Here is a 26,150-nt window from a genome sequence, read left to right as displayed (position 1 = left end):
CAGTGACAGCTCCTCAGGAAAGGATCTGCAGAGCTCCCAGAGCAGTGACAGTGGGTGGGAGGGGGAGAAAAAGCCCAAGGCTTCCATCTCACACTGCTTTTTTAGTTTTTCTGTATGTGCAACATAGACAAAATTAAGATGAAATAAAATAAAAGCTAGACTTAACTGTGAAGAGAAAAGTAGTTTGATTGTTACATCTAGCTACTTACTCAGTCATTAATTAACTGCAGCAAAAGCACAACTTGCAGAGGTTCCTGATGTACTGGCAAGGCTGGAAGCAGAATCCAGAAAACTTCTGTGGATGCTGCAGGTGCTCGTTTTGCTAGTTCATGAACTACTTCAAGAAGTAGGTTTAGCTAGCTGCAAGGATTATTCCAGTGGAAAAACAAATACTGCTAATACATTTCACATAATTAATTTATCATGACTCAACTGAAAAACAGTCTTCCTGAAAAGGTTTATTATGAAATAAATAAAAAGTCCATAAGAGAAGTTTGAAAAATCTATTTTATGAAGCTTTAAGATGCATTGGGTAGAATTATCTGTGGTTACATTTCAATCTCAAAATAACAGTTATTTTGGGCAAGACACTGAAATGCCAAAAGATTTGATTATCGTACAGGTGGAAGATAACATTTATGTAGCATTGTCTAACAAATTGTCCCATCAGAGGAATCCTCATATTTACACGTTGCAAACATCAGCGAGATTTAAATGACACCTTGCATTTTGTTCCTTGCTTTTTAAATATGTAGGACCCAGGATTATTATGCAACTGCTCCCACCGCCGTGGCCTTCACAGTGGTTATACAGTGTCTGTGCCCCAGGGCCCAGCCTCTCCCTGCTCCAGAGGCAGCGGGAGCAGGGCCTGAGCCTGGGCACTGCCACCAGAGCCAGTCCCTGCCTGGAGCTGCTCAGCCTCCCGTGAATTGCTTTGTCTGTCTCAGTAAGTCCAGTATCCCTGAGATAGGAACCGCTGCAGCTGGAGGGGTGGGGCTGTGCCAGGTACGTACGTGATGGCTGCGGGTGCCGGGGCTCAGCTGCAAACCCTGCCCAGCCGAGGCTCCGCGGCGCTCTGGCCTCACGCCCCTCAGTGCTTGCTGGCGGCGAGGCGCTTCAGCAGCGGCTCGTCGTACACCCAGCACTCCCCATCCTCGTGGAACAACTGCAAAGGAGGAACCACAGGTAAGCTTTCCGTGACTCCCAGAAAGCAACAAAGGCCGAGCTCACCCTGCTGGAACAAAGCTCACCCTCGTTTCCCACGAGGTCTCGTTCTCCTTCCTGGCCCTGGCCTCGGCTCTCTGCCGCTCCTCAAGCGCGTGCTTTGCGGCCGTGGCCGCGTCGATGTCTCTGATCTTCAGGTTGTAGGTGACATCCTTCCATAAGCTTGAAAGAGAAAGGGCAAGGGAGGCTTTTATGGGAGCAGAGTGCTACAAGTTGGAGACAGAGCAGTGAATAAAGGTAGATCTCAGGTTAGAGAAAGGGCAGAAAAGCCCTCAGGATATTTGATATTTGTTCTGTTACAGCAGGAGGGAGGAGGTTGTGGTGGAGCTCTCCAGACCTCCCTGAACATTTGATCCCAATTAGGATGTGACTGAGAACTCCCAAGTCCTCTCTTCCCCCTTAAATCCCCAGCCTGCCTCTACCTGGGCACAGGGAGAGCAGAGCATGCAGTGCTTGTATCAGTGCAGCCTTAGTGCCTGTACTGCAAACTGGAGTCTAACTGAAATAAAATCTTAATGTTCCCAGTTAACTGAAGTTCTTACCAGCGAGACTCAAAGTCGTCTTGGTCCTCCAATTTCCTTACCTTCTTCTTTATTGTAGGCATTTTCTTGGTATCTATAAAGACAGCATTCTCCTGGAGTGAAAGATGAAAAAGAAATAAACCTGTTCAATTCTTTAGATAGACTTCAAACTTATGCACTCTCACATTCTAGTGCACTGGTTAGCAGCAAATACATGAAACATGGCAATTCTTCAGATTCTCTTCTTGTATAAAAATCAAGCTTCCTTAAGAATAAATGAACAAGTTTTATCCCCACTTCAGCATTCTTTTGGACAGCCTCATAGGAGGTTCCAACTATTATTGATGTTTGTTTGAAATAAAATACTGAGTCTACAAAACCACCCAAAGCCCCCTTCCTAAGTAAAATCTTGTATTTCTGATGAAAAGAGAAAAAAGAAAACAAGCTGTGTTACCCCTGTGGAGTACTTTGCATACATGACCCCATTCCATTCTCCTTCAATGGAGCAGAAGGGTTTCTTGTCATTTGGAGAACTAAAGAGAAACAAACAGTCATTTCTCAGCTGTCTTACAGCAACTGAAAAATCCCAAAGGATCAAAACTTGGTTTTCTGTAAAGCCTGGTTTGTATCAGCTAAAGTGTCCATGCCCAGCACAGAAGAGAGGAGGGTTCTGTTTACAAGGGGGCAGTTTGGCATGAGTGAGTTACATAAACCTTAACAGGAAGCACTGATCAGGGTAAAACAGGCCTTGCCTGAGGGCTGGATCTGCATTTAGAGTTTAGGAAAGCAGTTACAGGCCTTCCACACAGATTTAGGGTGGTGAGTTTAAGCTTACAAAGGCTTACAGACTACTGGGAAACACAAGACACCAGTTTTTAAATGGCATCTATCAACGTGTTAATGATTTAAAACCAAGTTAAACCTCATTTTGTCAGCATCCACTTGCTGGCATCACAGCACATCTCCAAATATGATGGGAATCTCCACTGAATTCTGTGCTGGGTATGTGCACAGGGTTTAACCAAAACCCACCAAACCACAGGTAAAAATATGTGAAGTTTGCAACTGACACGCTATCAGCAGTATCCCAAGGCTTGCTGCAGTATTTGTATTTGTAGGAAAGGTAATGATGGAGTCACTGTTGATAATTCAGGAGAGCAAAGTTCCCTGTGGGAACCAGCTGAGGATGTTTTCAAGCAGCATAAAGTAGGACACGGGCCTGTGCAGCTTCCTCTCACAAATTTGGCTATAAAATGGCCAATTCCATGACAGGTAATGATGAGCTAAGTTCTTTTGGGTGTTGCTGCTTCAGCATTTTACACTCTTGACTGTCTTGTTAGAACTGTTGGCATTTAAGGAAGAAAAAAGTGAGATGAAGAAAGCTGCTTACAAAATTTCAGCTGTAATTCTGTGCTTCTTTCCTCCATAAAATGGTTTTGTGTGGAAGACAATGGAAGCATTGTAACCTGTCTTTGAGCAATTAATGCTGCACTCCCCCCCAAGCTCTATCCATGGCACAGTGAGAATAGACCTGCAATTAGAAACATAGAAATGCACACAATGATAAGCTCTGTGACCATTAAAACTAAGCATGAAACATTACAAGGCACTAAAAATGAAAATACCAATTAAGAGCATTTACTTGCCTTCCATAGCCATTAGGAAAAGTCAAAATATAGTGTTCATCATGATCTAGGCATGTAACACACCCTGTTAAAGAAAAATAAAAACAGATTTGAAAAACATTAAGCAAAACCTCTAGAGAACTTTTCATAACGATCTCATGAAATATACCATTAAAAACACGTGGCATGAAAAGGAAAGGTGAGGAACTTCATTTTTAATGGATGCTGAGAATGCCCAGCTTCTGGAGGAGGCAGGGATGCCTGTATTTTTGGGAAAAACTGGGCCATAGGTGTTTTCAGCACACAGAGAGTGTGGAAGGAATCTCTAATTCAGATACATAAGCTCCAGTTACATAAATTCAACCACTGCTTACATTTAGTACGATGACTTTAAATAATTTATGTAAATTATTCTATGAAAAATCCTAGTTGCAGAATTTAATTTCTCCTCTGGTGTTCAGTTTACACACACATACCTTGCCCTATGTTATGAACCCCAATAGACATTCCTAGGAACTTGGACTTGGTCCATATGTGAGCATTGAACTGTATCCTCTTGCTAAAACACTCGGCATAAAATGCTGAAACTGAAGAGAGAGGCAGGTATTAAAAACAGCAGCACAAGACACTGATACTTTTGTTTCCAAATTCATCCTCTGGGAAATATCCCCAGGTGCCTCACACTTATGTGGCAACAGAGTTTGCAATTAGTTTCTTACAAAAGCAGTTTGTAATTTTTAAGTCTTTATAAACATTCAGCTTTTAAATCTGAAGAGAAAGCATAAATCCAAGATTTAAGCCAAGAGCTGATTTTACTGTCACCCCTCTCCAGCTGCCACCTCTCCTGGCAGAGGTACTGTCACAACTTACTTGGAGGATGGTGAGAGACCTGCTCTGCCACAAAGGTGACGTTGCTTTTACTGACCCAGGGGACTGGTCCTTCTGAGACTGGCTCCTGTGGGACAGGGGAGAGCATTCCATCACTCACAGTGCCTGCAAACACTGGAAGCTTCCCTGAGAAGCTGCCTCCAGCTTTAAAGGCTTCTAAAAATGTACTGCAGGACTCCTTAGTACTAGAATTAGGATCCTTTCTAAAGGATAGAGTTTCTACTCTATTACTTTTAAGTATAAATGTCTTTGTTTTAATTTTACCCAGAAAAAAACAGTCAAACTGAAAGACTCATGTATAAACCAAATTTCATGTACCACGAAACCATAAACTAATATTAATTTCTTGTGGCAAAGAATGCAAAGTGTAGTTAATTCATGGTTAGAAGCAGTGGAAGCCCAAATACAACACTGCCTTTCTGCCAGCAAACTGGAGTGCAAATATTCACCTCAGAAGCAAGATTTCAGCAAACAGATCACTGGGAAGCAAAGGAAATGGGAAAAATACATGGCTTATACCCAGATAATCACATTGACTTGGAGGTATTACACTGAGGCTACACGAAGCACCTCACAATAGCACTTTCCACACCATCACTGGCAACTTCCTAAGGCAAGAAGCCCAAATGAGGTGCCAAAAGAGAAAAACAACAACAAAACCACAAAAAAAAAAAAAACAAACCAAACCCACACAAAAAAACCCCAAAAAACCAAAAAACAAACAAACAAACAAAAACAAAAAAAAAAAAAAAAAAAAAAAAAAAAAAAAAAAAAACAAAAAAAAAACACCAAAAAAAAAAAAAAACACCAAAAAAACCCACAACAACAACAAACAAAAAACCCACAAAAAGAAACCCCCAACAAACCCTCTGGGCTGCATGGGTTTAAAAAAGAAAAGCAAAAAACCAGAACTTTGGGAATAAATAAATTCATAACCAGTGCTATGAAACAGTGCAGGGAAAAAGGACATTTTCAAAACATCAAGTAGTTCTTTAAAAACCAAATTTTGTTATGCAAGATTTTATACTTCTGTCGAAAGAAAACAAGGAAGGAAGGGGGAGAGTTGGTTAAGAAATTGCTACAGTTTGTTGATTTGCTACTTAAGCTCAGCATAATCCATTTCAGTCAGTGACTTAACAAAGCTTTGGGTTGCATCTCTGCATTCTGGGCTCCAAAAAAACACCACGAGAAACTCACCATGTCATCTTCAGTGCCAGGCAACACCCAGTGGCACCGGAAGATCTCCCCCAGAATGGGATTGTAAGGCTTCTTAGCAACTGACCCTTTCCTTCCTGCGTGGAAAGCTGAGAGGTACCATTTAACCACCTGAACCATCCTCTCCCTGGGATCCTTCTGGTCACTAATGCTACAGAGAGAAAGAAGAAAGGACAGGCAGAGTGAAATCTAAGCAAGGACCTTGGATACAGGAAAGTTTTATGGGTGTTTGGCTGTTTTACAACTACAAGTTTGGCTGATTTGACTGTTTTTGAAGTTTCAACCAAAATCCAAGCAATATTCTTCAAAACTACCAACTTCTGGCAGCCCACAAGGGCCATAAGCAGTATGAGAACCAGTGAATGCTCCTGTTCCAAAGTCAAATACCTGACAAACAAGTCCGGATGTGCAAAGAAGTCAGCATACATTTCCAACAGCGACCTTCTTTCCAGGATAAACGTTGGAAGAACCACCTGAGTGAAGAAAAACAACTCATCTAGCTGAAGGTATTTCAATATCCTGTACAAAAGCCAACTGTAAATAGCAAACAGAGCACCCAGAGCATCGTGTGCTCTCAGCTGTGAGCTCGAGCTCACCAATGAGTTCTGACATCTGCAGGTCAGTTGGCATCTTCTCCAAACCCTGAGGTTCAACAGGAACAGTCTCATCCTACATGGATTCTAGTCCCACTCAGAGCACATCAAAAGCTGTTCTGAATTACAGTATCACTGCTAGATTTAATTTCATCTCTGTAAACACTGTCAATTTTCAGTTACACTCACTTGCAGTCCCATCCTGCTGCACGTCTCTGTCAATATGAAGGTTAAGCTCTTCCCTACTATCTCCCAAAGGTCCATCCTTGTGGATCTGCTCAGTGTGATCCACCACCAACTACTGCTGCTGACAAGGTACATGCTCATGAAGATTCGTGGCAGCCCAATTTGAGATCAGTAATTTTCAGCTATCCCATGAATTCAGACACAGTTTGGATCAATTCCTATTCAGAACTGCCAGAAACCTTGAGCAGTTTGCTTGTGAGCTGCTGGCTGTTTCCCCAGAAAAGTGTTATCTTTTTATTATCTACTGTTCATTCCAGGCTGGACAGTTCAATTCATCCATGGATAACGATTGATCTCTCCTGTCCCTTCTCACTCTGGAATTACTTGTTTAAATTTATCCAAGCTGCCTGGAAAGACCAACACCTTCAGAATGCTGGTCATTCTACCTTCAGACAGACACCAGCATGAATTTCATTCATGAAGAACCCAACCCTTTCCTTGCCAGAGCTAAGTGTAGCATTCTAAAATACACTTACTCATTAAGATCCCAACTAAGCCAAGCTTTTCACTATATGGTTACTAGGTTCAAAGAGAACAAACAGCTACTTTCCATAGAAAACTATTTTCCCAAATAGATTTTAGCATCTGGATATACTTATTCTGCAGCTACTTTTCCCCTTCCAGTAAGAACTCCAATTCAAAAGCACCATGCTAAAGAGACTACAGCTTAACTAGCTCTTAGAACAAATATGTCATTAAATTATGTGACTTTTTTTTTTTATACACAGAATTCTGGGTTTACTGCCCCTCCCATCCCCAGGAACATTAGCAGGTTTACCTTGGTGAGGTCCATGCCTAATCTCACTTGTGACAAGAGATGCATGATAACACTTTTGTGCTCCTCCACCGACTCTCCTTCCCCATCATCTTCTCGATCGTCGGGAGGATCAAACAGATCTGAAAGACCAAATGGCTTTTGTTTTCCTTTAAACCTTCAAAACCAGACTCTATTTCATTAGCATATATGTAAAAAAATACAGGTTTTAAATCCTACAATTCAGCAATCCTCCATTAGTAAATACACAGTAAACCACTTCCCATAAGTACCTTGCCATATACATATATATACACACACACATATATATATATAAAATCCTGCATATATTGACCCAGTTTACACACAAATTAGCAATCAATAACTCCTTACAGAAAGTTGACACAGGCCACTTACCAGCATCATTTGTGCCATTAGACATGGAAGAATTGAGGGACTCTGTGGTATCTGGACGTTTCAGGCTGCTCCCCGTGCTGCTCCGAGTCAGCACTGCAGCAGACCCTGAAGAACTAAAGAACACTAATAAATTCTCACAGTTCAAATTAAGTAATTTAGACCAAATTATTTGATATTCACAGACAAGGAATTTAGTGATAGACATCAATATATGTGCAGTGGCAGGCATTAATACACATGGTGCATGCTAACTCACAGAAAGCTCAGAATGGATTGTAGCTGAAGGAATGGGACAGCCTGCAGCCTCAGATAACACATGAAGGCAGAAAATAGCTGACTAATCCCTCTTTGGAATGTGTAGCATCTCTTAAAATTAATTTTTCAATTTTTAAAAAATGAAGAATAAATAGAGATTTTGGGGAAAGTGTGCCAACTCCAAAGAATATCTTTTAGTAAATGCATGAGGGAATTGGCCATTTACCAAAGGCTGCAGCAAATGCATGTGAACTGCACCATGGCCTCAGATTACAACTCTGAGCTGGGGCCTTCCAAATATTGTTTTGTTAGAGTCTGTGAGCATATATCTGATGGAATGGGAAGGAGCAGAGGAAGAAACTGCCTCCCTCACAGACACCTGTCTGTGGCTGAGGACAGGGGTAATCTCACTCTGTTACACAAAGTGGCTTTTTGACCTCCCCCACCTTTCTAAACCAATTTCTGCAAGCAGACAAGCCATGCCCTTGTAGATACAGGCTGCATTCAGCACACACTGCACACTGTCAGTTACTTACTCCATACATCGCTTTGGGGAAGAACTGCTCTGGTAGAATTCATCAGCATCATAGAACTCATCCTCACTGCTTGAGTAAGAAAAATCTGGGACTGTATTTGGAGACAGGTTGACATGGCTTGGAGAGGTGAGACTGCTGCTAGGTGCTGACTGCCCACTCCCTGTGGAGTATTAAAAATTACAGAAACAATAAAAATGAATTCTTTCAAAATCTACTTACACAAGAATTGTTCAAATCAATAAAGACTGATGTGAACTCAGAAGAGGAACGTACAAAATTAAAAGCAATAATTAGGCAGGTTCATAAAGAGTTTAACAATTGACAAAAAGGAAAGTCACAAGGAAACGAAGAGTACAGAACACCAGTAAAGTTTAAGGGACATGTTTTCTCCAATTACTGCAGGATTGCAATGCTGGGGAGACAAAGGGGAGCTGGTGTATACATGGTGGGGAGAAAGAGCAGCATTACTGGTGTTAACAAAACATTGAAATTGGTGCTGATCAAAAGCAAGATGCAGGCCAATAATATTCTTGTCTTAATGACTAATTACAGGGTTTCTTGTACTTCAATGCAAGTTACCCAGAACTGTACCTGTACTATTTGGTGTTGGAGTCTGATTCCCGAGCGATGCTACTACAGGTCCCACTGGCAAGGAGGAGGGTCGCTGCTCTGACTTGCACAACTGAGCAGGTTCTAGGGGATATTTTGATATGTTAACCCCAAAATTCAGAAGGAGATTCCACATTTTTTCACCTCACCTCCAAAAATTAATTAATTTTCTACAAAAGCCATGCCTAGGTCCTTTTTTTATTAACCAAAGATGGCATTAAAAAAAAAAAAACCACAGTTGTTTAGCTAGAAAGCATTTGCCTTTTCTGACAATCATAGTTTCATTTTTAAAAAGAGTGTTTGAAATACAAGCCAGTAACTGAGAGTAAACAAAACACATCAATTTACCCCCAGAACCAGGGGCAGGTCGGTGAGAATGCTCTGTACCTCCCACTCCTGTCCTTGCTGAGCCCATCTAAGCTGAGTGTGCAGTCACTGCTTTGCTCCTGGTTGTTCCCAGCCTAGCTGGAAGTGTGCCAGCCTGGGAAGGTGGCTGTGTCCAGCCTAGCTGGAAGTGTGCCAGCCTGGGAAGGTGGCTGTGTCCAGCCTAGCTGGAAGTGTGCCAGCCTGGGAAGGTGGCTGTGTCCAGCCTACCTGGAAGTGTGCCAGCCTGGGAAGGCATGGTGCTGATCCCCGACGGCTCCAAGGGGCTGGGCTGATACACGGCGTCCACGGGGTTGATGGTGCTCTAGGCAAGAGAAGGAAAAGCACACTTTTTCCCCCTCAGTTAAAACAAAATAAAGCATAGATAGCAAGGACATTGTGAGCATGAGAAATGCCCAAATGCAAGAGAGCGAATCCCTGAGAGAAGAAGTGAAACACAAATTGACAGTTGAGGACATGAGAAATACTTTTGAGGTGGGAATATTTTGATTCTTTACACAGACTGCACAATAAATTGAATTTGATGCAGATTTGAAGCATCCTATAAAAAATTCTTATTTCAGGTTCTTGCTTCTGGTATGCCACCCAATGTCCATTGATTAATAATGCATGCAAAGAGTGGAAAGTTAGATGCAAATTATCTGGCCAAAATCAGGATAGGTAATCTGTATTTTCAAAACAAAATATTTTTTTTTGGTCAAAAATTCATTTTGCAGATCAACCCATAAATCAAAACAAGAATCATCAGCATGCTTAGAGTCATGAAGCAGCTTTGTTGGCAAAATTCTTCCCAAAGCAAGCTGACAGTGTTCAGTGCAGCTCAGTAGAGGACGTCTCAACCTAATTCTGAATGTGGACACTTGGAAAATGAAGCACCAGGTCAATTCAATGCTCCCAAAAGTCACTGACTTCAGTTGATGTCCTTGGTTTTTATGCATCAAGACCCTTGGAAATCTTAACTGCCATGTCTTTTAACCCAAAATATCATCTAAGCTCTGTTTGTTATTTATGTTTACACACAACCACCAGAACTTCTTGGTTGTTAATTGAGTAAAAGGCACATAAAACCCTTTTCCAAACACCTTGCAATTTAAATGCCTGATCTATCAGAACTATGAAAATTTTTGCCCAGTTTGCTCAGAAAGGCAGTCAGTATGCTCATCCCTATCCTCTTTTTTACACCAGTATTTAAAAGAAGTGTCTACAACTGTTCTACTCTCCCTTTAGTCCATTAATTTCTATTTGCATTCAGACTGAGGGAAACAGGCTCATTTTAACCTTCCTCCCATTTTCCTACTAAAGGCAGATTTCTTTCTTGCCTTCTTTCCTGGTTACCTGAAATTCTGAACTTTATCCTACTTTTGGATGTCTGGACAATGCTCTCAGACACAGGGTGTGATTCTTGGGGCTGTCCTGTGCAGAGCCAGGAGCTGGAACACTATGATCCCTGTGGATCCCTTTCAACTCAGGACACTGTATGACTCTAAAAATCAGTGAAAAGTTCTATTATTTTTTTCAATAGCACAGGATTTCTTTAACTAAAAACAGAACAATTATTCTCTGTTTATCACTTTAAAAAAAAATCTCCCTAAAAACAGCCATAAAAGTAGCATTCTACAATTTCATTGGTTTTACTACTTACTATACAAATAATCCAGTACAGGTAATATTATTCCACTGTATTCCAGGATAAAGGCAATGTCCCTTACCCAATACTTCAGCTCCTTGTGGAATTATGTATTCAACACAGGAAGGCCCTTGTCCCACAGAATTCACAGTTTAAAATTATGATCCCATCTTAAGAGTTAAGATTTAAAACCCAAGATGGTTCTATGATACACAGGATGTTATTGCTACCTACATCTCCTTTATTTTTTAGGGAAACTAATGATCCACATGACACAGAACACTGGTATGATAAAGAAAGAGCAAAGTAACTCTGATTTTGTATTGAGGACTGTAACCTCATCCTTAAATAATTCTCCATACTGCAACATGAACTGGAGTTTCATGTTGGATAGTTTGAGGGATGCCTTCATGGGCTAGGAACAGCTGAAGGTAGACCTGAAAGTCTCCTACTCTGAGTTTAATAACAATTGAGTAACAATTACACAGAAACAACTCATCCCACCATGGCAGCAAACAGTGATTATATTTCTGCCTAAGTTTAAAGTGAAATCCTGACCTTTAGCCCAAGGGGACGTTGACCTCCACAGCATCACAATTTTAGACTTCACAATCACTGATCCACAGTTAATATATTCTTACAGAAATGTATTTTCCTCCCCAGTATAAGCCAACCCAGAGATAATGAGATCAGTGGCTAGTCAAATTCAGACTATATCAAGCTGCAATATCTCTATGAAATTTCTGAGTTGCAGCCCAGGTGTGCAGGTCACCTGTGCCTGTGGAAGTGTCTTCCTGCACGGGTTCTCTTTTCCAGGAGACATCACAGAAGCTGTTCCCTCATACTAAGACCTGAATTATGTTCCATCTGCAGGGCACATAATAATTCACCTTATTTATGATAAGCATAAAACTGAAATATGCATGTGCATCTTCAGTCCAAGGTTCACACCAGAAAATCCTACTGCTAAAGCTGTTTGTAGTGGACAAACAACTAAGGCCCAGGAATTACTGCCAGCTCTAATGAAAACACATGAGGATTTTTAGAGTTTCTACTGAAACCAATCTCCTATTAAAAGTATCTGAAATGTACTCAAGTGACAAAAAAAGAACAAAGAAAGAGAAATCACGTGTGACCAAAACCAAAAATGACAGAAGTTACATTAAAAATGCAGAAGGTCTCTTAAAGAAGAAACATTGCTTAGACAGACATTACACAACTCTGCATCAAAGGAGCAGCACTGTAGAAAAGACAAACTACTTGAAGCACATGGAGAGCAGATCTATTTCCTACACAGTGACACTTCAGACAGAACACAGAATTATTTCTATCCCAGTAATTTCCCTTTCATCTGTTCACGTGGCAGATTTTTATCTAAGTGTTCAGTCACAACACTGCTGTTCAAGACACTCCATACAAAACTGACCACTCTATCTTCTAAGGACAAGGGTGTTAGCCAACCTCAGGAGCTAAGGACTCAACAGGAATTTTAACAAGACACTGGAAGCAGTAAATTAGAGAAAGGAAGAAGCATGTTGCAAAGTGAGTGGAAATTCAGGTCTCTGTTCACATGTTCTGCAGAATTAAAAGGAGATGAAGATTAGATTTAAACTTACTATAAGTCCATTTGCGTGCTTCTCCTCATTATTTTGGTCCTTAAGGAAAAAATGTTAAAAATATCAACATAACAATCTTGCATGATTTATCAGTTCTGTGCTAAGCGAGAACAGTGAGTTTCCCTCAGGAATGTTCACATTTTCAGCCATAAAATGTTCCTCATCATGTGATACAGTAACTAAACTTGGAAGACACAATTCCACACACAGCCAGTGCACCTCTAAAGATCAGCATTTTCTGAGGGCCCGTCCACATGAGTGCAGACAATTAAAAAAATATCCTTTCTCTAGTGCAGAGTACAGTTCTGCTTTATAATGTGGGTGCTTCCCAAGTACCTAGGAGCTCCCCAAAATATGCTCTGCAGCTCCTATAAGTCCCTGAAAAATGAAGTTCTCAGTTTCTGTGATTAACATACAAGAAAGGCAGAAGTTTAAGTTGAAAGGTTTTAACTTTTGCTTTTTGGCATCCACTATATTTTAAAATGCTTTAAAATCATTCACTATCTCAGATTTTGGGTTTTTTTTTTTTGCCCAGAAGCATAAGTGAAAGAGCAGGCAATGTAAAAAACATCTGTCCTCAGGGGAAATGACACGAGCAGCAGACCAGTTAATGCCAATCTGCAGCCAGCACAGTTTTAGCACTGTACAGCAACAGTATTTCACTGAACACTAAGCCAAATCTCTTCCCTTCTGCTGCAAAGTTCATACTAGTCAGTACATCAATCCATAACTCCATCCAGTGTGAACCTCAAAACTTGTCTGCAGACTACTCCCCCGGATTTCCTTTAAAAAAAGGAATAAGAAAAAAAAAAAAGCTGTAAGAAGTATAAAAAAAGCTGGCACATATTTATGTTTTGATACTTAATACATCCTAGATGGCAATAGGCTGTTCAAATTTTATCTCTGCTGGTTGACATTTTTGAAGTCTGGCTTTCCATGATAAAAAGAACACCAAGGACAAAAATTTCCACTAGGTTGCAAATTTACAAAATACAACATTTTTTTCCCAACACATAAAAGCCCCATGTTGTGCCCATCATCTAAGACCTAAAAAATAAACCACAAAGATGCTGCAGGAGCACTGATGCTTGCTATCCCACCTCAGTAATGCACCAGTAGCAGCATCAATAAGGTAAGGAAGGCAGAAATTCCATAAAACTGGGCAGACAAGACTGGCCAGAAATGGAGTGAAAAAGAGAAGGGAAGGATGCAAAACAAAATATCTAAATTATAAAAGGTACTTCATAACACATATATATTTCTAAGACTGAGGTTTACCACATCACTGGCAGAACATTTCATGTATTTTACACCACACACACCAGCAGAGCTGGACATCTTCAGCTGCCACACACACAAAGGGGACAACACAGGCCAAATGCTCCATCTGCCCATCCCACTCTGCTTATTTTGACTGCTTTTTGATAAGCAATGAATGTATTATGACATATTCCTGTTTAGCTGGTATTTAGTTCATTATTTTGGAAATGTCATGAGTCACCTCAGTACGAGTGGTGTAATTACACACTCAATTTACCAGCAAGTTTAATGAAAATTTAACTGTCCAAATATTAACACAGGTAAAAATCCATGAAACAGAACAACTGAACACACAAATAAAAAAAGAAACTAAACAAAACTCCAACAAGCAAAAGTCCAGGTTTGCCTTGATGTTCCAAAATAATCCACGTAATAAATGGTTGTGTGTTGGAAACAGAGTTGTAAGTATATAGAGAAGTGGCAACACTATCAAGGTACACAGATTGGCAAATCTGTCTGCTAATGAGAAAGGCACTGTGGAAGTAAAAATGGGGTGCAGGGTGGTGTTAAGATGATTTATTTTCAGCAGTGTCAGTCAGCAGCCATACTTGCCCTACAGATTTGGGAACAAAACCTGCAGAATCTTAAAAGGTCTCTAATGGAGAACACAAAGCTACAGTCAGGCACACCACATTTTTACACAGAGATTGCATCATACACAAGCAACTTGCAGAACTGTGGGAAAAAACCCAAAGCCCTCTGTATTATAAATTTTCTACAGCAGTAGGAAATCAGGATACTAACACAGTTAATGGAAAAAGGTGTGGGAGGAAGGAAGACAGAATTCCCTTGTAGTCAACAAGTACAGTTGCCTGAGAGACAAAGAAGGTGAAGAGATGTGAAGAGATGAAGCAGAAAAGAGGTTATTAAAGTACTGGGGAAATTTTTTTCACTATATGTGGATCAAGATCTTGCAATTAGCTGTGCATAAGGCACCCCTTTAACCCACCTTGTCTTCAACAGCTCCAAAAAGAGCTTTAGATATGGTTTAGCAAATAACCAAAACAATAAACCCCCACTCCTCCTTAGTGGATAAGCTCACCTATTTACACTGGTTAATATTTAGTGGAACTGAAAGAAGGACTTCAAGGTCTGATTTAGTACAACAAAAAGCAAGTGTTAGCACATTTGAGGGACTCAAATTCCACCTGCCTTTACACTCATATGGTAGCTGGAGCAGTAAAGTACTGAACCTGATCTAAATGACTTCATCTGCCACTACCAGCTTTGTCCATTATCAGCAAACCACCCAAAGAACTGCAAAACATGCAGCATAAGTGGTCACGTTTGTCTAACTCCCAATAAACTCTCACAGAGCAGAAACAGGATTTGATATTCAACAGAAACAAGAAATATGACTCAGCCACCTATTGTCAGCTCTGATCAACAGTCTGAGAAGATTATAACTCTGCAATTTCACATTTGCTAATTACATAGCAGAGTTTTTTAAAAAAGAATAAAATTTCACAGGAATTAAACCCCTGTGAAAATAACTACTAAATACATTTATACAGTAATTAAGAAAAAATGAGCTAGTAATTCCTTGCAGTTTCTCCAACAGCTTCCTCAATATAGCAAATCACATATAGATAAGAAAATCAGCATATTACTATCTAACCTGTCTACAATTGACTCCATCAAATCCCTAAAAAATGACATTTTGTCTACTGACTTCACTGTACTAGAACACCTCTAAATATACCCAGGACTAGAAACCAGCAAATTAAATACTGAAAAGCTTTTCTGCTAGCACTACAGTGAAGGATTGAAGTAGCATCACTGCATGTTAAATAAAGACTGTGCTAGCTCCAAATTCAGGTGGCACAAAACTATTTCAGTGTTTCAACACTTGTGCTTGTAAAAAAGTTTCAGTTTTGTACAAGCCTCTTCATTAACAAACATTTTCTTCACAAAATCTTAAGTAAATGATATGAAAATTGAATTTCACAAAACATGCACTGATCCTTTCAGTGAATGACTTTTGATCCTGTAAGATTCTAAACACTTCAATTTTCATTGCACTCAAGATTTTGTTCAACACATCTGGCATCTAAAATGAAGACAAACAGCAGTCTTGCATTCCACAGCCACAACAAATGGTTGATCTAAATTGCAGGAAAAAAAATAATTGAGAAGCCCACGCCTATTTCTGGATAAATCAGAATGTGTTCTGAGTAGATTAGCCTGAAATTCTGAAAATACCTTTATTTCTTCACAAAATATCACCTCCCTCCACTTTGGTCACAAGACACAAATCAGCAGCTCATAATTCACATATGCTAAACATAGAATGTTAAACCTGTAATGGCAGAATCTGACAAAAAGTAAATCCAAAGCCCCCCAAACTTTAAAATCCAATGGAACACGTAGGTGAAAAGCGTAAGTGCTTTACCCACACTGCATTCTCAAATAAAACAATTCTAACTTCAAGAAGTTCCAACATCATCATGAACTTCAGATCTGTGACAGACCTTGCCAAACCGGTTTCATTATTTCCATAATCTTTCTCCCCTTTTTACTTTACCACATTCTTAAATGAAGCAGAAAGAAGAGCTTTGTTAAGTTCCTGTATGTCAACCTGACATTTGTCTAAGTTCTTCTTTAGTCTAATAGCAAACTCTGCAAAAGAAAGTTCATCTGAAAGAAAACTTGAACCAATGTGACTGTTACCATGAGCATTAACAGGACTGTCTGCTATGGAACTCAGTATTTCAGAAACTTCATTAAAATAAAAGCAGAAATCAATTTATAATTGTTTTCTTGTTCCTGGATCATATACAAGGCACTTTTAGGTTTCAATTAGATTAATGCTGCATCACTAAAATTCAGAATAGTTTACAGTGTACTTACTTTAGCAATCTGTAGCAACACAATGCAGTGTTTTATTGATTCTACCATGCTCTAGGAAAAGAAAAATATCAGAAAAGATTGTGTTACTATCCCTTAATATTTTGTATATATTAGTTATATAGAATATTGGGTGTGAACTAAATGGACACTCAGTTCTGTTGAACCCCTACTTTCCCTTTCCCATTTTTTTTTCCAAGAGACAAAAGCACAGCAACAGAAAACTGAAGTTTCCAAAGTCACAGACAGTATAAAGCCAGGCTGTCAGGGTGAAATGGAGGTCAGCTCTAAACTCCCAGAGTGCTGCAGGCAGGTAAATTATCATGGGAAGAGAAGCTCAGAGAACTGGGTTTGTTTAATCTGGAGAGGAAAAGGCTCAGGGAGACCTTTTCAAGGGGGGGTCAATATCTGACAGGGAAGGCAGGGGAAGCCAGTGCAAGACTCTTCTCAGTGGAGCCCAGTGACAGGACAAGCAATGGCCACAAACAGAAATACAAAAAAATCACCTTAAACAGAAGAAAACACCTTTTATTCTTTTATGGATGATAAAACACTGGAACAGATTGTCCAGGGAAGCTGTAAAGCTTCCAGCCTTGGAGTTACTCAAAACCCAAACTAGATTTGGTCCTGAGCAACCTGTTCCAGCTGATGGTGCTCTGACCACAGGGTTGGACTACAGACTTCCAGAGGCCCTTTCCAACCCCAACTATTCCATATTCCAAGGTGCTGGACAGAAACCTGAACACAGCACCAGAACCAGGTTGTCTCTGCCATCACAATGTTGGACCTAATATGGATTCTCATTTTTCTGTAAAAAGGTTTTAAGAACTTCCCAAAGAAAACAAGGTGAATTTCAGAATCAATATATAAGAGTTACAAAAATTAAAGAAACTTACACTGGTTGTTTCTTTGAGACCTTCAATTTTCTGTAAAAGAAAAATCAAAACATTTTGATTAAAGACAGAATTTCCAGCATCTGGTTTGACCTAAATACTGTATAAACACAGTATTTTAATTTTAAATTGGGGGAGGGAAAAAAAACCCTTAAGTAACATGTTAAAGACTATTTCCATATATAGACACAATTTGCAAGACAAGCCTGAAGTCAAACTGATAATTCAAGCTTGAAGATGACAAGGTTAAGAATTTCTTAACAGTGACATTATACACATATACCCATTAAAATCTATACTTCCTTTTTGCATAACATCAACAAAAATGAAATGCAGCATGAAGATTCTAAGTTCATTTTGTATCCTTATAAAGTGCACTGAATGGTGGCACATTTCAACTCTACTACACAAAGTGACCATCATTCAAGTACAATAAACATTTGCAGTTAAGCACAGCTTGAAACAAATCACAGAAAATAACAGTGCACACATGTTCCTGCTCTTCCTACACTGCCAGTAAAAGTGCATCTGGAAATGTGCCTACTGAATTTTATCTAGAAACACTGGTTCATAAAGATTTCCTGTGTGGAACTGCACCTCAGGCATGCAAAAGGCATCTGCATGCCATGTTCCACATCGGCGTCACCGGGTTCAGGAGCAGATGCTTCCTGTTGATGTCCTTGGCTCTGTCTGCAGGAGGCAAAATCACTGATCTGGACTCAGCACTGAACCTCTACTAATGCAATTACAGGAGCTCTTTGTTTTGATTAATTTGAGTGTCTCATGTGACTTGAGTCACAATCTTCTTGACTGTTGAATAATCCAAGTGTGTAAAGGATCCTTTCCCTGCACCAGGCATTGCAAGCAAAAGCCTACAGCACAAGAGAAGAACAGGCAGCTATAAATCCACAGAAATGAACGGTCCCAATTTGTGGATTAAAAAGAAAACAAATGCAGTGACAGCCTCTCAGGCAATTCCTAGGGGGAAATTTTCAGCTATGCTCCAGATATAATTCTTATGCTCTAGATATTACTCAAGGGATGCTGTACATTTTCTTCAGGATTAATTGGCAAGAGGTGGCCAAACAGAACCCAGACTCAGCCCTTCCTACTAGAAACTGGAAAAGCTTGATCATGTTTATCTAGGATATATCATATGAGGGATGCTATATCATGAAGTTATGTTATATTTACTCCTGCTGCTAGAAGAGAAACATGCCAACAGCTAAAAATTCCTTGGCTTTGTTTTTGTTTGTTTTTCACGTCTCTGCGAGACTTCCAGTCTAAACTTTATCAACACATATCAAAAAAAGCATTTAAAATAAGACAGCATAGAAGTTCTGAGCCTTTTAGCACCAAAATAGACTAGGCAATGCACCCAAACACACAAATCTTGTTGGATGAAAGATGATGCAGCTGAAGGAGATCATGCAGTCTCAGGGCTGTACAGCCAACTGGAGGCAGCCATCAGCAGCTTTGATCATTCTTTACTCATTTTTCCCCCAACTGGTTATAGAGTATTTATACACCAAATAAACTGAGATCTCAGCCCCTTCAGTGACATCACCTTTGCTGAAAATAAGAAAGTGACCTCAGGCCATGTGATGCAATTCAGTTTCTCCCCACCTATCTGTAATTTTCCAAACAGTTCACTGAGACATTATTCTTACACAGAGGTACAGACAAAAGGGTAATTTTATCAAAGATCACATGGAAGATTGAAAGGGAAAAATCCTCAAGACAAGCAGACTTCTAAGGCCTTTCAGCAAATTATAGAATCATAGTTTTTTCCTCTTTGGAAATGAATCCTTTGTGAACTGGGCCAATTAAGCCGTGACAGTTTGCACTGATGCAGTATTTTTACATTTGTGCTCTACAACCACCTTGCAAGAACACAGCACACGGAACTTTGATAATTTAGACACTACAAAATTGTAAGGAAAACCATAAGCAAGTATGTTGAAGATAAAAGATATTAGCAAAAAAAACCCCAAAAAACAAAACAAAACAAAAAAAAACCCCAAAAACAAAACCACAAAACCACAAAAACAAAAACCCCCCAAACATTTACATTTACTACTATCATTTATCACAGTTTTCTCTTTTCATCTTCCCTAGTCTTTGAAAAGTGATCGAGATAAAATTTTAGTAAGACTGTTCCCCTGGTTTCAGTAATGAATACACATATTTTCATCTGACACACCAATTTCCTGCAGATCTACATTTGCAGAATGCAGATTTATAATTGCAGAATGCAATTTGCTATATTTAATCTAATCAAGCTGCAGGCTGCTGTTGAAACTGCTCCCTCTACTTGCTGCTCATTGCATCTCCTTGACATCTGATTTTTTAGGAAATCACTGAGAAAGCTATTTTTTTCTCATCCAACATGATTTTTGCCTCATTCAACAATCATGTGACTACAGAGGGATCAGCTCAACCAGCACAGAGTGGCAGCAGAGGCACGAAGGGGGAGCTGACTCACGGTTGAAATCTGTAAGGTGCAACCCAAATCTGTGTGCTCAGCCTTGGATTTACTCCACAAAAAGCACTTGTTTTGAACCAAACAGCTTAAACAGGCTGCACTTGCCTCCAAATCCTGTTAAGTAATGTCAGCTTTGTTCCAGCCTGCAAACATGCACCTCTTTGCTGTTGTGATGCCTTTGAGTGCTCCAGTTTTCTTCTCCCTGATGTGTGGTCAGGATAACTACACCAAAGTGAACAGAAAAGCTGGGTTGGAGTGCCAACCAGTAATATTGTTCACACTGTAAGAAAGCAAGATCCTGTCTTGTCTTCACCTTGATCAGATCAGATCACACCTCCCCTTCCCTTCCTCTGCAATCAGATACAAACATTGTACCCCACCAGGAGATTCAGCAGAACTGGAGCACTGCTGGTTGTGCATGATCCCACCAGACCCTGCTAGCTGCACTTCTGCAAGAACAGCAATGCAGCACATGAGAATCCCTGCATTTTCATCAGGCCTACATCTGCACTGTCTTCATCCAAATTCAAGATATTACCACATGTCAGAAGGAAGATATCCAGGAGATCTTGAGGCATGTCAGAACACCAATAACCTATGTCATCATCTTCAAAAGACCAAATATTCTGAAACTAAAAGCCAGCTCAACCAGTGCTCTGTGAACTTGCAAAAACAACAACTCAGGTTTGAAATCTCTGGCCATAAACAGTTGCAGAACAGCATTCAGCTGGTTGGGAAGCACTTAAAACTCAAATATCCAAAACTTCTTCCCTTGGAGGAAAGAACTATGGGTTTGCTGGAAGTACCCTGCAGATTACACTCAGCTCATAATGTGACAGCTGAACCATACTTCCACAAACAAACAGGGAAACTGCTAAATACTGTATCAAAAAACCTCTCAGTACAGGCAGAGACAAAAGAATGCTTTGTCAAGTCTTTTTCATTTTTAATAGAGAATAAATGGAATCTGTAGTAATAGCAAACCTCATCAAGATTTAAAACCAGAGGACGCCAGCCTCTTCAGAATGAGCCTCCTCCTTTCTCTATAAAGCCGATCCATCTGTCCCACAGGCACCTTGCACAGACAAATAAAGTCAGCACAACATGTGGAAGGTCCCTAGGGATTAGGAGCACTGCCACAGGAAAAAAAGAAAGTACTGCCTGATCTGCAAAGTAGCATCTGGAGGGAGGTCAACGTTGAAGGACAACTCTTCCCAGTAAAACACACTGAAGGAGAAATACAAAATCCTTAGACCGTGGTCAGTTGTCTACAAATTAAACACACTGACAGAGAGGTACTTCAAAGTTCTTTTAAAAGCCTGCACATGAGAAAGAATTTCCCAAGACACCACCTAGCACATCAGGTAAGATGAATAACATTTGAAAGGTCACAACCATTAAAAGGAAGTAAAACGAAACAGAAAACATCAAAGAGTTTTCAAAACAGGAATCAAACACCAAGAGAACACAGCTTGTTTTCCACAAGAGACATTGAGGGAGGGAACAAGGATGAAATACACCACTACTTCATGATATCAAAATTACTGCATTTGCTGAAGAGAAGAAACTCCTCTGAAGAGAAGAAACCCTTCATAAAGAATTGTTAAATCCCTCCTCTACACACACAAATTAATATATTAAACCAGCATGACACTTCAGGCCAAACCTATACCACCAAAGGTATGTGCCAGCCTTTCTTAAACAGTGGTTGAACCCAGACCTGCAGAGCTGACTTTGGGATGGAACAGGAGGGGATGCAAAGAACACAAACCATTTAATTGAATTACATCCTTGCTTGAAGAGCAGTGCTCCCCATTTCTACTACATTTGCACTACATTTCTGGCACCCTCACTTCAGAGAATGAACTGTAGTATTCTCAGACTTCCAATGTGTCAGAGACCTATACATGATGCAGACTGATTATGTGAAATACATGATTAGGAGGATTTTTTTTTCCTTTGGAATAGCTTTGTAATTCTTACCAACATTAAAGACTCATTCTTGTTAAAGATTAAAAAATAGCAAATTTAAGTTAAAGCACTTTCAACACTGTTGGAAGCATTTCAATATACGGGATAGCAGAGGAGCAATTATTTCTGATAGACTGCAACCTTTTTTTAATGTTATAACTCCCATTACTACTAAAAGTTTTTTTTGGAAACTTAGTCACAACACAACTGTTGTAAGTTATTAAAATTGCTTGAAGTGATTTTGAAACCCAATAAATGCATACTTAGCATTTCTACTACAGCAAACTGATGCACTACACCGCCTGATAATTTTTAAGATAAAATGTACTTGCTTTTCTCTGTTCATCATCTTTGCAGTTCTGGAGTTTTTCATCAAAGAGCTGAAAGAAAAAGATAGTTGTGAAAATACTGAAAGTGTTATTTTTCCATATAAAATCAGACAGAAACACCAACATTTCAAAACCAAAAACATTTAATAAAGTCATACAAACCTTGTATTAGGATCCAAAGCAGTTTTGGCCTAGTATTTCTTTACAGCATTTGTGATATAACAGATTTGTAACTAATTTCTCACATCATCCCATCCTGCAAGAGACCAAATCTCACAGCTAAGCCTGACAATTCTACCATTATTTGAAAAAATAGGTGAGCTTAAGTAACCTAAGTGAACTCATCAGAACACCTCCAGCTGCCTTTCTTCTATTTCAGCAAAAACCTTTGGGGCTTATGAAGCATTTCACCAGAAGAGCTTTAACTCTTATCAACCCTTCCAGGTACCTTGATTCAGGTACATGATCCAAATCACTTAAGCACATTTTTTGGGGAAGATATGACTTCCTAGCATTAATTTATGTTTATTTTCTTAAAAGTGGGATATGAGATGCAACAAAACAAAGTGAAACAAACCCTCACTGAAAAGCCTGCATGTGCATTTAACACGAGCTGAGCTGAAAGAGTTAACAGAGGCCTCTGAGGTGCACACACAACCATGAAGCTGTTCAAGGAAGAGGAAAGACTACGGATAATGCTGAAAGTTCATCACATCCACCCTTGTAGCTTAGAGAAGAGGATGTAATTTTTAGGAAGTGAGTTGCAGCTCTCCACTCAACTGCCTGCCTCAAACCTTCTCATGTGTTCCCTTTCCCCAGAGGGCTGATTTCTAGTTCTAAAAATAGACTGTGATCTTGGTCTCTGTCCATCCTCAAACTGACTCATCTTTCATTATTAATTAATTTCTATTCCCCTCCCCCCAGCTGGCCTGAAATAAGAATTAGAAGGTGTAAACATTTAAATACCTTCTGTCAGTGAAGTGATGGCTCCAGAGTGGCAGACAAAGACAGCTCCTGATCAAGTCTTTGCAGGGCAGCTCTGAATTTTGTTTGCATCTCTTCTGCATACCTTCATTTTTGTTGCTGTGCTCATCCCCCTCTCCACCCTACCCTCCAACTGAATTTTTGCTGAATATCCCACATGCAATACTTGCACATTATATCAGGGGAAAAAAATCCAACCCAGCAGAACTGAAGCAATTTAACAGCAATTTTAATCAGCTGAGTCATGGGAAAAAGGTGTCCTAAGCAGCAGCAAAAAGTGTTTTTCTCAGTAAGGTGAGTACTGAGAGATATGACCTCACTGTTCCTTGCAGTCCCATCTATTCTTAAAATACAAAGTTTAAAAGAGCTGTATTGTACAACACTCCTACAGAATGTTTCACTCAAGGACAAAGCATGGATTATCCACCACCACTGCAACAAAGTCTGAAACTATCTGCAACTATAGTTACACATCACTTGACAAAATCTTCTCAAGTTAAATGCTATGAGCAACACAATGATTTAATTATGCTTTAAAATGAAACTTAACATATTTAACCCTGCCATTTCCACCAAGGTTTTATATAAAACAGAATCCTTCAGCAATTGTAAACCATTTTATATAAATCTACTTGAGATATTCCAATTTTTAACAATCCTAAGAGAAAGGCATTTCCATCCTGACTGACTCTCTCTGTTGAGCTTCCTTTCAAGCTGGCCTTGAAATCCAGCCTGACAAACAGAGCCCAACACACTAAATACAATATTTAGTTACCATACCTTCAACTGGTCTATCAAGATCTGTAAGTAAGCATCAGCCTCAGTAAGTTTCTTGTCAAAATCATGAACGCTGGGAACAAATCCTGAATCCACACCCTAGAATTAAATAAACAAATAAAAATCAAATATTTAATTAGTGTTTCAGAGGAGGAAGAAAATTACAACAATATGGTTTTGCCTGCCATCTGACTGAGAAAATGCTGCCTTGTCTCTCATCCTACCACGTGCAAACACAGGCACACAGCTGAACACATTTGGCTTCTATTTGCAACTAAATCAGTACCAGTAAATTGCTCCACATTTTCAGAGGGGGGATATTCATCACACACCAGAGTACTTCATTACTTATGATTGAACAAATCCTCTTAAATTACACTGATTAAAGTTTCTCTATAAAATATAAAGGAGAATTCACATTTTTCTGAAGACTGTCTTGTGATTCCATAGCCTTACACTTCAGCTAGGGAAGCCCAAATCATACCCAATGGGATAACTGCACTTTTCACACTTCAGACAGTATTGCTCAACTCACAGCTCCCTAGCAAGAACTGCTAAATCTTTTCTTAAATACCTTTGATCTGAAAAGTTCAAAATTATTAGCCCAGGTTGCCCTAGTTCCTGTCCAGCTATTACAATTTGCATCCTTGTCACTGTATCTGAATTTTGACACTGTGTTGCACATACACCACCAGGGACAATTTATCAGTGCAATGAGAATGATTACTTTTATATTTTCTTGCTTGGAAACTTGTTTCTCCTAATAACACTCAGAGCACACTTCTGTATATAACATAACTCCTATCTCTAAACTGATACACCACTGATTTAAAGACCCAAACAAATTCCCCCTGGGATACCACATCTTTAATTAGAGGAAAGAAAATAGAGGATTCTTCATGACTTCTGCCTTTGTGCACATATGCTATGTAAACACATTAAAGGTTTATTTATATAATACCTTTAATGCAAATGGAACTGAGAAACAAATACTGAAGCACACCCAGTACAAAAAATCGTACACTAAGCATATATAGTAGGAAAAATCCATGAAGGATAAAGAAGCAAACATCAGTTGTAAGATAACATAATCCTGAGAACGTCACAGCAGTGACATCTTTGCTACCAGCCTCAATATTTTCACCTGTGGTCACAGTGATCTCAAAGAGGACAACTTCAAACTCTGCTGAAACCATCAACTGCTGTTTGAACTGCTGAGGATCTCAGGAGTCTGAGCATGTAAAGATCAAGCAGTGGGACAAAACATTCCACATGGAGGAAGACAGGCAATCTGCATTTGTAAAATTCCACATTACTGCAACGTTTTCTTTGGAATTGTTTGCTCTGTCAGAACAGACAATTTTTTTGTATGATACTGGGCCATCATATTAAGAGTTTTATTGATGGCTCTTTAGAGGTGTGAGCATTTTTGTGCAGTAGTGGAATGACTTGCACAATATCCCTCACAGCCTAAAACATAAACCCATCTACTGACTGTAGAAAATATTATTCTTTATTCATTTACTGCAGATGGGCATGCAGATCTTGACAACAGCTCTACAGGAGTATATCTATCCATACAGATGGGTATACTGTATTAGACAGTGAACACCAGCCAAATTTAGAAATAGTGCTGTGAAACGAGGAGGAGGGAGGAGAAGAAGAGAAAAAAAGAAGCCATTTTGACTATGACAAAAAATAAATTCAAAAAGCACTGAGTTTAATAAGTTATCAAAAAAACTAATAGGCAGTAGGGAGAGTGCTCTCAACCCAGCAACTTTTTATACTCCCTCAAACTAGTTTAAATTACACTGAAACTACATCTGAAATAATGTGAAATTAGTATTCAATTTCCTTGTTGAAAATGGAATTGTCTGTACAGCTACCAGCCAACCTCATCAGTTCTGCAAATGATCCTGCAAGCTCAGTTAAAAATTTTGGAGGTCAGATTTCATACACCAAACCACACAAACTATACAGGAAATTTCTGCTGAAGATACTATACACAGAAATATAGTTTACAGTGCATGTTAT

At 39.5% G+C, this 26,150-nt stretch overlaps 1 protein-coding gene across 4 annotated transcripts in view; it reads right to left on the bottom strand.

Annotated features, from left to right (window-relative positions):
- Positions 1 to 438: 438 nt before the first annotated feature.
- Positions 439 to 26,150, bottom strand: part of OSBPL9 (oxysterol binding protein like 9) — a 58,070-nt gene continuing 32,358 nt past the window's right edge. For 2 of the 4 annotated variants that reach the window (XM_053985201.1, XM_053985204.1), the window contains 20 exons: positions 24,120 to 24,215; positions 22,359 to 22,406; positions 17,574 to 17,603; positions 16,681 to 16,731; positions 12,511 to 12,549; positions 9,478 to 9,571; positions 8,866 to 8,967; positions 8,275 to 8,434; positions 7,484 to 7,596; positions 7,091 to 7,209; positions 5,861 to 5,946; positions 5,456 to 5,624; positions 4,241 to 4,325; positions 3,847 to 3,957; positions 3,392 to 3,455; positions 3,136 to 3,276; positions 2,200 to 2,278; positions 1,767 to 1,858; positions 1,251 to 1,386; positions 439 to 1,165 (listed from right to left, as the gene is read on the bottom strand). In XM_053985201.1, the coding sequence (XP_053841176.1) occupies positions 1,091 to 1,165; positions 1,251 to 1,386; positions 1,767 to 1,858; positions 2,200 to 2,278; positions 3,136 to 3,276; positions 3,392 to 3,455; positions 3,847 to 3,957; positions 4,241 to 4,325; positions 5,456 to 5,624; positions 5,861 to 5,946; positions 7,091 to 7,209; positions 7,484 to 7,596; positions 8,275 to 8,434; positions 8,866 to 8,967; positions 9,478 to 9,571; positions 12,511 to 12,549; positions 16,681 to 16,731; positions 17,574 to 17,603; positions 22,359 to 22,406; positions 24,120 to 24,215 (1,890 nt within the window). In that variant the 3' untranslated portion in view covers positions 439 to 1,090. The remainder of the gene's footprint in view (positions 1,166 to 1,250; positions 1,387 to 1,766; positions 1,859 to 2,199; positions 2,279 to 3,135; positions 3,277 to 3,391; positions 3,456 to 3,846; positions 3,958 to 4,240; positions 4,326 to 5,455; positions 5,625 to 5,860; positions 5,947 to 7,090; positions 7,210 to 7,483; positions 7,597 to 8,274; positions 8,435 to 8,865; positions 8,968 to 9,477; positions 9,572 to 12,510; positions 12,550 to 16,680; positions 16,732 to 17,573; positions 17,604 to 22,358; positions 22,407 to 24,119; positions 24,216 to 26,150) is intronic. The other 2 variants (XR_008438374.1, XM_053985202.1) reach the window with 2 other exon arrangements.

The sequence above is a fragment of the Vidua macroura genome, chromosome 9 (genome assembly GCF_024509145.1).
Source record: "Vidua macroura isolate BioBank_ID:100142 chromosome 9, ASM2450914v1, whole genome shotgun sequence".
In the NCBI taxonomy this organism is placed as follows: domain Eukaryota; kingdom Metazoa; phylum Chordata; class Aves; order Passeriformes; family Viduidae; genus Vidua; species Vidua macroura.
The sequence above is the reverse complement of the archived record's forward strand: the minus strand, read 5'-3'. Positions and strand labels throughout refer to the sequence as shown.